This window comes from Pseudonaja textilis, chromosome 3, assembly GCF_049901715.1.
Source record: "Pseudonaja textilis isolate UNSWEBS1 chromosome 3, rPseTex1.2, whole genome shotgun sequence".
Taxonomy (NCBI): Eukaryota; Metazoa; Chordata; class Lepidosauria; order Squamata; family Elapidae; genus Pseudonaja; species Pseudonaja textilis.
The window spans coordinates 150,243,201-150,254,819 of record NC_141992.1 but is presented as its reverse complement, the minus strand read 5'-3'; the positions used below and the strand labels follow the sequence as shown (position 1 = coordinate 150,254,819).

Sequence of the window (11,619 nt, the reverse complement as noted above, 5' to 3'; positions counted from 1 at the left end):
TTTCAGGCAAAAGATCTCATATTCTATTTTGATATCTTTTTTCTGCTCAGAATTAACTTAGATGTGGTTGCAGATAATGTTGTTCACTAAATTGAAAAGAAAGTGTTTCTGATATTAATAATAGTTGCATCTGGAAAAAAAGCTTTTTTTCCTAAGGAAGCAAGCAAATTCCATGAACAAAAAATTGCTTCCCAATTATAAAAGTGAATTTTGTGCTTCTTTTAAAAAAAAAAATCCAAATGTTTTGAACTCCAATTAGATCACTTTGTTTTTTCTCTAGTCCATTTGATCATAGTCTCTGGTGAACGGTACAGGAATATTAACTTAGCATATAAATCTTCCTCTAGTTCTAATTCACCAGTCTCCCGCACTAAGAAGATATCTGTACACAGCTTTAGGATACGATCCACATTGGGAAGCTCTTCAAACATAATAGAGTGGGAGATTCCACTGAAGAATTCACGGACAAATTTTCCTATTACCAGCACAACTGAAGCATATAAACCCATGATTCTGCAAAACATGAAAGAAAACATTAACATTTAAAAATGTGCAATAATTTGAAAGGAGACAGACACAGACAGAGCAGAGAGGCTAGATAAGGGGCATGAGATGCCTCAGGAAAGCGGTAAGCTATGGATGGGGTGGCTTGGTGCAGGCTGTGTGCAAGTGTCTCTCCCTTGAGCAGCTGAAAATCCTCCTTGGATTTTGCCAGGGATTTTCAGCCCCAAAGCTGAAGGACTTGTCCACAGCAACCTCCCAACTCACACCTGACCTTGTCTCTTCCCCGCCCCCCTACCCCCGACATCTTGCACTCTTTACCCGGGACTCTGTCTACTTAATAATCCACAAGATTGCTTAATAACTGCAACTGAGAGTACCGTGATTGCAGCTGTTAAACAAAGTGGTCATGTGATATCTTAAAGCCTGCTTCACTCAATGACCGAGATTCCAGGTCCATTTATGGTTGTAAGCCAGGGACTATACGTAGAGCATAAAATCGTCAACTGCCAATGATAAGTCTCAAGCAGTCCCTTGGTTGAAATTTTGCATCTCTTTTTTCCCATTTGAGTACCCCAATGGTCTGAATGATGTTTGTTTTTCCAATGGGGGGGAGCAGTTGACTTTTACATACTTATTATAAACCCTTGTCTGCTTTCAAGCTCTTCTAGCCTTCACCTCATTAATGTGGAAAAGAGTGGGCTGGATGATACTCTGTTGCCTATATTTAACCCAAATTGCAAATTGGTGGGATAAATTAGCTATGGGAGCTTTCAGCCCCAATAAATTCTTCTATTAAATGGAATTATCTGGATTCAGTCTCATTTCTGATTCTGTTTTATTGATGGTAAAACTACCATTAATGTTCTCATCCAGTTACAGGATCTTCTAATCGGTCACAAGGATAAAAGTGATGTGATAAGAATTGATAATGATCACCTTTTAAAATGTATGAAAGCAGAGACACCCATGTCTAAACATGTTATCAGATATGAAAGCAGTTCAGTGGTGGGATTCTACCAGTTTCCCTACCGGTTTGGTGATTGCACACTTCACGCGTGCATGTACGCATGCACCTAATGTGTGCACAGCTTTCCAGAATAAGCTGAAGCTCTGCTGTGCCAATCAGGTGAGAGGATAAAGAACAGAAAAGCACAGGGGTGAGTGGGAGGACTGATCCTGCACTTTTCTCTTCTTTCTCCCCTCAGCTGATCGTCGGCACTTTTTTTTGCTACCAGTTCAGTGGAACTGGGCTGAACTGGTAGCATTTCACCACTGAAGCAGTTGCTATAAAAAAGTAGAAAAATGTGAAGTTTGAATTGCAGTTGTTAGGAATATAAGTCACCTAACAGGTATTTGGGTTAGAAATATATAGACCAGGATAAACATTTTAATACTATGTCTTTAAGAGATTGCAAAAACTGCAATTGGGTGTGGTTTTTCAAACGGCCATAAGATGGAGCCAGAAACCTGGATTGTTTTAGTCTGAGTCTCAGAAGAGAGTATGAGTGTATCTGTTTCCTTCTGTTGGAAAGTAGTGCCGTTGCTCCATTTCTTCTAATTGACTGATATTACTGCATTTAATGTAAGTCTGATACCGAACTGTTTTTGACACTGGAATTTGATATTTGGATTATCCCTGGATGAAAACTGACTGATTTTACCTGTGAATGACTTTGGACTACTTATTTTGGACTTTGCTTAAACCTTTCTGGAAGTAAAAACCTACATTTACTGTACAGTGTATCTGTGTACTGTGTGTGTATTATTCAAACACTTCTCTCAAATACGTCTCCCTGTATGCGCTCATTCACCTAACGGGGAATTATCTCAACAGCACTTTAGGGACCAATTTTAACTGGCTTGGAGCTCTTTGGAATATATGTTCCAAATTGGATCCATAACTGCTGAACAGTGCCAGGTCTGGATGGAAGCATGAGATCCGACACACAGCAGGAATAAATCAAATAATCAGAATCGAAATACTTTTTATTCCTTCAGAATCTACTGAAAGCAGCATAGGCTTGTGAGAGGACCTACTTTACAGCTGTATCCATCTGAATAGATGCCCATATTATGTGCATGGAGAATAGTTATGACAGACTCTTTTGGATATATTTTATCATCTAGGGCAGGGCTGTCAAACTTCTGGCCCATGGGCCGGATGCATCATGCTCTGGCCACGCCCACGGCCAGTTTAGCAAAGGGAAAAAAGTCCTGATATGTCACATGACAATGCTGTGATGTGAGCTTCACACCCCTGATCTAGAGTTTTCAGTTATCTTACAGTCTTTAGAACTTGATCTTTTTCAGCCATTCATAATAATTTGATAATTTGGACATGGACTTCAGAGATAATGGCAATGAAACCAGTCTCCTTCAGATGATCACATCTGAAGAAAGTTTGCTTCAATATAATGTAAATATAAACAGTAATGCTCCCGAAACATAACAACATGTCTTATATTAGATAATAATGTTAACATGAAGTATTTGCTTACCCATAACCTGCCAAAAATCCAAGACTGGGAGGACTGACTTTGTCACTGAACACTATTAGTTCCAAACTAGTTTTATTTGACTCCAAAAATTTGTTCTTCTGGTTTAAAACCCACCATTCATGAATTTCACCGGACTTGTTATTATTGGATAGTGAAACAGTGATATCTTTAAACTTCCCACCTACAAAAAAGAAGAGAAGGGACAAAAAAAACCCATCCTCTTTATTAGCTATTCCAGAGGTGTCCAGCCTGCGGCCTATGGGCCACATGCAGCCCTGGACAGCTAGTAATGTGGCCCCACAAGATCATAAACTTTAAACTTCATATTTATATGTTTATATACATTGTGTTTATATACATTGATTATATTACATATTTTATATGCTGCCCAAGACAATTCTTTTTCACTTGATGTGGCCCAGAAAAGTCAAAAGGTTGGACACCCATGAGCTACTCAGAGAAGCAAGAAAATACTTTTTCAATTTCCCACAAAAAATATGGAATCAATGACCTCACACCATACAAATGTTTCATAATTGTAAAATAATTTATGTTAGAGATAAGTTTGCCACTGCATCTGTTCTCAGTGAAGAATTAATTTAATGTCAAAATATACTTCTGTATACTGTATCTCTGAAGATTAGTGTCTAGAAAAGACAATACCTTCTGAAAATTTAGAACTAGCCATCCTTCTTTTAAGCCTTCAGATTGTCTGATCAAGGCCTGTATCAGTATGTCTGAAAATAAAAGGAAGCAAATGAAATCCTTCTCCCTTATCCTAACATGCTACCTTCCACTGCAGTGCTGCAGCTGAATAAGATCACTTCCTTGATTGTAAGCAATACTGCATAAGCAAAACTGTTGCAATATACAAGGCCTTATAATCTGTAGGTAGTTCTTGCTTAATGACCATTTGCTTAGAGACCTTTTAAAGTTATGATGATGATACTGTTAGCCAGTCCTCCAAGTTATGTACAGCCATTTGTAACACCCCTGGTCATGTGATAAAATTTGAGCATTTAGAAAGCTGCCTGCATTTATGACTGCCAGCATGCATTTCAACTTTTTTTTATCTGCCTATCTTCTCCCTCCCTCCAGCCTTTTGGCTGTCCTTACCCTACTGCCACTGCCTATCTCTTCTGCCCTCTGCTGACTGTTGCCATATTCTTTGTGCTGCCAGTGAGGTGTGTCGAGCAGAAGCAGCTGCTGACGCTTTTGGAAGGCTGAACCTGTTGCATCACCAGGCCTCCCCATTGCTTTGCAAGGCCACATGAAGGTCTCATGAAGAGCCAGCAGCTGCCTTAGCCAGGCACACCTTGTCAGCAGTGGAAGAAGATAGTGAAGGTCACGTAGGGCTGACAGGAGTAGGCAGAGGTAGGTAGTGGTGATGAAGTGCAGGGTTAGGCAGGTGGCAGGAACTGAAGCGGAGTCCAGCATGACATGCCTCCCAAAAGTGTGAGGTTCTATCTTAATGATCATAACTGGGAACCAGGAGTGATGCCACTAAATGATGCAGACATGTAGTAATTCACTTTATGAGAATTTTGTTTAGTGATGAAAATTTTTGTCCCAATTAGGGTCATTAAGCAAGGATTACCTGCAATGCAAGTTGTGATAAAATCAAGAGGGAAGAGGATACCCCCCACTCAAATATAAGGAAAACCTGGTTCCATGAAGGATGCCTTTAATACTATCTCAAGGTCATGAAAACCCTCTTATTATCCTTTAATCAAGGCCATAGGAGATAAATCATTAAAAGATTGTAGATGCAAGAAAAAACATTTCATCAGCACTTTCTGTTAGCCTTTGAGAGACCACAAAACGAAACATTTGATTTTTTTTTGTTTCTCATCCCCAACCCTTAATCTGCAACATGGGAGATTCATAAATTACAAAACAATATTTTATCACTTGAAAGAATGCTGAAAATTCATACCTTCCAAGAGTTGTTTTATAGGTTTTGCAACATTATCGCTAGGTGCCTTGACATAATGTGGATATACTCCAGCAAGCATCCTAGATAAGGAACAACATGATTTAAGGATATTTAATAGAAATTTATTTACAATATTGTGTCATAACAGATCTTTCTTATCACATATAGTGATTGGCTAAAGTCATTCCAGCACCATTAAGCAACTTGTGAATTTAACATGTTTCCCTGATTTCGGTTCAAAACTCTATTTGATCCACTACATTGGGTCACTATTATAATTATAAATATTTATGTGTAATTTCCAGGTGGCAAATTCCATGCTCATTTTCTTTTTAAATTTATTATTCTTCAATATAGTGAAAATTTGAGGACAGCTAGCCCATCATCAAAGTATTTTCAATTCTGGTATCAGAAGGGTAACATTTTTCTATTAAAACTATTCATCTTCAGCTAAAACATATGAAGAATGGTTGCTGGAACTGGGTATGTCTATGTTTAGTTTAAGGAAAAGAAGGACTAGGGCTGACATGAGAGCAGTGTTCCAATATCTCAGGGGCTGCCACAAAGAAGAGGGAGTCAAGCTATTCTCCAAAGCACCACAAGGCAGGACAAGAAGCAATGGAGGAAACTAATCAAGGAGAGAAGCAACTTAGAACTAAAGAAAAATTTCCTGACAGTTAGAACAATTAATCAGTGGAACAACTTGCCTCTAGAAGTTGTAAATTTAAAGAAGAGATTGGATAACCATTTGTCTGAAATGTTAGAGTTTCCTGTCTAAGCAGGGGGTTGAATCCCTCCAAGATCCCTTCCACCTATACTATTCTATTCCATTCCATTCCATTCCATTCCAATCCTATCCTATCTTCAAATTCTTTAAATGATTTTCTATGACACAAATACAGTAAAACTATGCTGAAAGAGTTTTTGTTGTATATACAGGTAGTCCTTGACTTACAACCACAGTTGAGTCCAACATTTCTGTTGTTAAGCAAGTCAGTTGTTAATTTTTGTCCTATTTTATTATCTTTTTGCCACGGTTGTTAATCGAATTGCTGCAGTTCTTAAATTAGTAACATGGCTGTTAAATGCATCTGGCTTCCCCATTGACTTTGCTTGTCAGAAGGTCGTAAAAGGTAATCACATGACCCCAGGGATGCTTCTGAATTTTGATCACGTGACCATGGGGATGCTGCATTGGTTATAAGTATGAAAAACGGTCATAAGCCTTTTTTTTCAGTGCTGTTGTAACTTCAAATGGTCAATAAATAAACTGTTGTAAGTTGAGGACTATCTGTATATGTTTCTGTGATAGTTTCCTTAATAGTACTATACAATAAAAACAACCAAGGCTACATGTGAGTGTATTTGTTGAATACATGTAGCACATACTGGTATAATCAGTTCAAAAATACTGAATGATTAACAAAAAATGGTGGAAAGACAATAGCTACGATACATAAACTTTTCCCCATTCTTTATATGTAGCTCCAGAAGTATTATATTCCTGTCTGAAACTGGGTATTTGTTCCTCTTAAAGGCCCTTGCAGATGATTGACAAGCATTTATATAAATGAAGACTCCTATCCATAAGATTATAATTCAGCAATTAGTTCAATTTAGGGACCATTACATAAGGATTTCATACCAACACGAAGGTGGAGTAATATATTTTTTCTACTGATGGAGGAAGGAAAGAAGGAAGGAAGGAAGGAAGGAAGGAAGGAAGGAAGGAAGGAAGGAAGGAAGGAAGGAAGGAAGGAAGGAAGGAAGGAAGGAAGGAAGGAAGGAAGGAAGATAAATTATGGCACCTATATAATGTAAAATATTTACAAATGTAATACAATCATGATCGTTTTCTACTTTTCTATATAAGAAATAAAATCTTGTATTTTAGAATATATCAAAAAGAACTTACACAAAGTGGTTTGCATGTTGATTTGGATTTTCCATCATTGCTGCAATTTTTTTTCTTGCATCAGCTGGTAGATTGTGAGATATTTTATCTGATACTGTTTCTGCTTTTGCTCCAAGAGAGATATTTCTTTAATAAATATTTTATAAAAATGCATTATTTAATCATTCAGTGACATATATTATAACATATATTAACATATAACTACTATATTCCTCTAATTGTTATGTTCAACATAATTACTAGATAGAAGATTTTGAAATACTAATTTAACTAACAACCCTATTCTATGAATGTTTGTAATTGTTATTGTTATTATTATTATATTTATTTGACACTTATCTCATCATGGGACTACTCTAGGCTGTTGTGGCTTCTATTCTCACAAATAAAATAAAACTTCAGATTTGTTCCGAGCAGCCACAATACTGTCAGAAAATTGATGCTAAGTGATAAATTGATGCTGATAATTTTCCAGAAACTAAGATTCTGTGTTAAGGAAGCGACCTTTTGATATCTTTTACACACTTAGATAACAGAGATGCAAGGTAGCATATCTTTACTGGGAATACAAAATATTTAAATTGGGCCCCTAGTTCAAATAACCTTTATATTAAGTGTTTCGAAAACAATTATGAGATCCATAAGAGTCTAAAAATCTTACAACAGTATTCACTAGCACTAAAACTAAGGTTAAATTGGTGGTTAAACAAGATGGCAGATTGACAGATAGGCAATAGAATGAATATTATACATTTTTCATTATCTCAGGTTTGTGGAGTATGCAGTTATCATATGAAGTAAATAATGCTAAAATGCATCATCATCATCATCCTTATCTCACACAGCTGGTGGGTTTCATATTTTCAGTGCTAATTATTTTAATGTTGAATTTTATCACTTTTGCTACATGAGGTCCAGGCCTATGATTATTGCTATTCTTTATATAAAAGAGATTATTCCAATCAATAATCTTTACCATATTTTACTTCTAACCACTTTCACATCCAGACAAAAAAAGTGATACACCTATATATTATCAATGATGTACCTTTGAATGCTCCATGAAACAACCAAAGAAAAATCAGGATTATCTGCCTTGAGCTCCTTTATCATATTTTTTCTGCTAGGAGGACTGATGGTCCATAAAGAATTTGAACTGCCTTCTAGCTGAGCAACTGTTATATCTTCTATAGCATAGTTTTCTAGAAACTGTAAAGCACCCTTTAAAAAAATAAAAGAGAGAAATCATCTCTATTTGTGGTCTGTAGAACTGTTCCATCAAAAGTTTCATTATTCAAAGAAGGAGGGAGAGACAAAAGATGTAGAGCCACGAGTAATGGATGAATGAAAGAAAACAGGGAGACATACCAATAGAATGGCAGAATGGACAAAAACCAGAAACGTGGTTATTAAGTGAACGGTCGGAGCACTTCAAAGCACAATACTCCACATTCTGAGAGGGAAACCCACTACTAGAAAATCATGAAACCAGCTAGCTAAGCCAAATTTTCTTTTATTTTTTCCTTTTCTCTCAAAAGCATGAGAACATAATAAATGTAACTGATTAACTACTTTGCAGAAAATGAATGAAATATTTTTCAACTGATGAGAAGTTCAGCATTCCCATTTTACAACAGGGTAGCTACTTAAACAGATAAGCATTAATTACTAAGTGACTGATTTAAAATGGCCATGGCAGCTATGCCTTTGTGTGTCATATTTGAAGGATGTGTGTTCACATATATGTGCTATTGCAAATAATAAGCTATTGTACATGTTTGTCTCTACTAGTACACAGAAGGGTGCAGATGCTGGGGTATAACACGCATCCAAATACACATTAATATAAATTTAGTGCTTCTTCCTTTACATGTTATTAAGCACTGAGTTTAACTGGATTTACAGATGAAATCATGCATACACTCAGAATGTTAGTACAAATGGAATATTAAATAAATAACATAATCACAGTGGTATTTTGAAGAATATCGAATGCTTCCACAATTGCTTGCCATTAGTAATATTATTTTTACTATTAAAGAAATACTTACGGTATCCTTCTTAAATGCATTGTTAAAGTCTTGAAACTGTTTATTTGTCATATTTTTTAGTTGACTTTGTTGGGCGCTCATTGTAAAAATAGGCTGGAAAATAACATAAAAGTTGCTGTAGACATGGATACCTTTCAGTAAATATACATCAATGCTTTCTTTTGCTGAAATTTTATAATAAATGTTAGCATATGAAATAAAATAACACATGACATTTTAACAGGTTGTACCTGGTAACCTCCTAAAGTTATTGTGATGGATACATCAAGAGGCCTATTTGTGACACCTGCAACAGATTTAATTAGAGACATGAAGAGCAGCGGGAACCACACTATGCATATCAGCAAGACAATAATCATGCCACCCATTCCATACTTCACAACTTTCTTTTTCTTCTGGCCCCTTGGTTGGGGATATCGCTGCAAAAAGAGAAAAAAAGCAAATAAGCAAATAAATGCATTTTTTTTTCTTTTGAAAAGAGATAAAACCCATTAATTCTTTAAACTACATCTTCCATGTATTTGAACTTTGTGTTCATAGGTGGCGTCCTTATCTTATTGGGACTCCGTAGTTTCTTGTCAGACCACACATGTTCTAAATAATTAGTATTATCCAAATGACTATAACTGAGACAGGGCTGCCCTGTAATCCAGCATCTTGTATAGGAACAAATAATTCAATAGTAAATGTCATTTACTATGTCTAAAATCACATGGTCTAAAATTTTTTTCAATAAAACTTAGACTCTCAAACAGACATTGACAATGAAATCCATATTCCCAGGTAGGCTGTAACTGATTTCATAAGCTAGAAGTAGCAAACTATATTTCTTAATTCTTCATGCAAGATCTGCCATAACAGCAACATTGCAATTCAAGCAACATTTAGGGTCTGGGGTAAGCTAACAAAGAGAACTCAGACCCATAACACTGATATTACAAAGTGTTGTTTTGTAGAAACTGCCATAGGAGTCTTGTATCAGAATTTTTATAAAGGTCTTGCAATTCAGGGGCTCAACATATATATAACCTCTGGAATTTTATTGCATATTCTGTCTATCATTGTTAACTGAGTTTGGAAGTGGATGAAAAAGCTTGTTTGAAACTTTGAAAAGTAAATTAAACAATTCACATTTTTCTACGCAGCATAGTATGAAAAAAATATTGTTTTTCATACTATGCTGCATAGAAAAATGTGAATTTATAATAAATAGCTTGTCTAAACAACATTTCAATGAAAAGCATTATTTCATAGCAGCTACAGATTTCAGATCCATAGGAATGATAGAAAATTGTAGGACCTGAAAGATCTAATTCTTATTTTTCCTTCAAATAACTGATTATAAGTGTATTAATGGACAGCTACTGAGAAAAATTAAACTTCTCAAATTAATGCTACATGTTGTGACATTAATAGATGCACTTTTAGTATATCGATTCTGTAGCACATAGCCTAGCACCCTGGATGTCATACTAATCACACACTTCTGCACTATATACTGCTTTCCTAATAGAAAAAAAATTAAAATTGTTAATTAAAACCCCCCATAAAATCTAAGTTCTACATACAAAGCCCTAGTAGGTTCAGGTGTGATCTTTATCCTGGTCTTCCAGGGGAATGTTTCACTGACAAAGGTTCTAAAATGCTCTTACTTGGAACCACAGTGGTGCATCCAGAAATTATTTCTGAGAAAGTTATAAAGTTATGTTGAATAGGCTTGATTTCAGTTATAAGCTCCTTTCTTATGAACTAAATAAAATTGAAGTTTTCTTTGGACAATTACACATTTATTACATATTTATTGCATATTATAAATGTTTATGTTCTTTTTTTAAAGAACAGTTCTTTTTTTAAAGAATTATTTTTTCCTATGCTCTTGAATCTGCATACAGGTATATAGAAATACACAGAAACAAGTGCCTGTGAATGGAAGTAACAAATGAGATTAATATTGCAATCCCATCAATTCTAGGAAGTTTGAAACACTATTAATCTAATACAGTTAGATGAGAAATAAGCTCACATTTCTTTTTCACACTATAAAAGGTGAACTTTTCCTGATTATAAGGTTGTAAAGAAAAATAATCCCTTAAATGAATTTCTTACTTTTTCTGACTCTCGCCAGCACTTTAAAATGAATATATGAGCATAAATATCTTCAACACAGATCCAACTGGAAAGACTTAATGTGGTATCTGTCCAAACCCAGTCCATAACTGCCCTCAATTCAGTCAAGAAAGGGACTAGGCGGAACCTACCAAAGAAGAAAAATCAGTTTTAGCTTGGGATATTCTGTGGTTTTCATTGCATGAGTCAAATGCAGTCCATGTCTTCCATTCTGTGATTTCCTTGCGGTCCACCCCTTCCATTTTGTGGCTTCCAGAGAACCCCCGGATCACTACTAGCACTTTTAGAAGCATTATTTCCCTAACTTACTGTAATAAAAACATAATCCTCCAGAGAAAAGGAGATAGATTTATTTAAACATTGAGAACTATTTTATGTAGATAAAGGGTGACCTACAATTTAGTATTAATATCATTCATATACGAGGATGAAGACTACCGAAAATGTTCCATTTGTCTATGATAATTTTCTAAAAAATTTTGTACAAGAAGAGCATGATGCCCTTATTTGCTCTTCCCACATATAAGAAATGAGAAGATTTTGTCCAAAAAAGTGTTTCCTTTTTACTTCTGAGTAGAAGTACAAGGG

At 35.6% G+C, this 11,619-nt stretch overlaps 1 protein-coding gene across 1 annotated transcript in view; it reads right to left on the bottom strand.

The window, feature by feature from the left end:
* Positions 1-216: 216 nt before the first annotated feature.
* Positions 217-11,619, bottom strand: part of PIEZO2 (piezo type mechanosensitive ion channel component 2) — a 195,077-nt gene continuing 183,674 nt past the window's right edge. Inside the window, exons 47-54 of the mRNA XM_087931054.1 lie at positions 11,011-11,158; positions 9,135-9,323; positions 8,905-8,997; positions 7,902-8,074; positions 6,854-6,979; positions 4,939-5,018; positions 3,003-3,183; positions 217-513 (exon numbers count right to left, since the gene is read on the bottom strand). Coding sequence (XP_087787180.1) covers positions 261-513; positions 3,003-3,183; positions 4,939-5,018; positions 6,854-6,979; positions 7,902-8,074; positions 8,905-8,997; positions 9,135-9,323; positions 11,011-11,158 — 1,243 coding nt within the window. The 3' untranslated portion in view covers positions 217-260. The remainder of the gene's footprint in view (positions 514-3,002; positions 3,184-4,938; positions 5,019-6,853; positions 6,980-7,901; positions 8,075-8,904; positions 8,998-9,134; positions 9,324-11,010; positions 11,159-11,619) is intronic.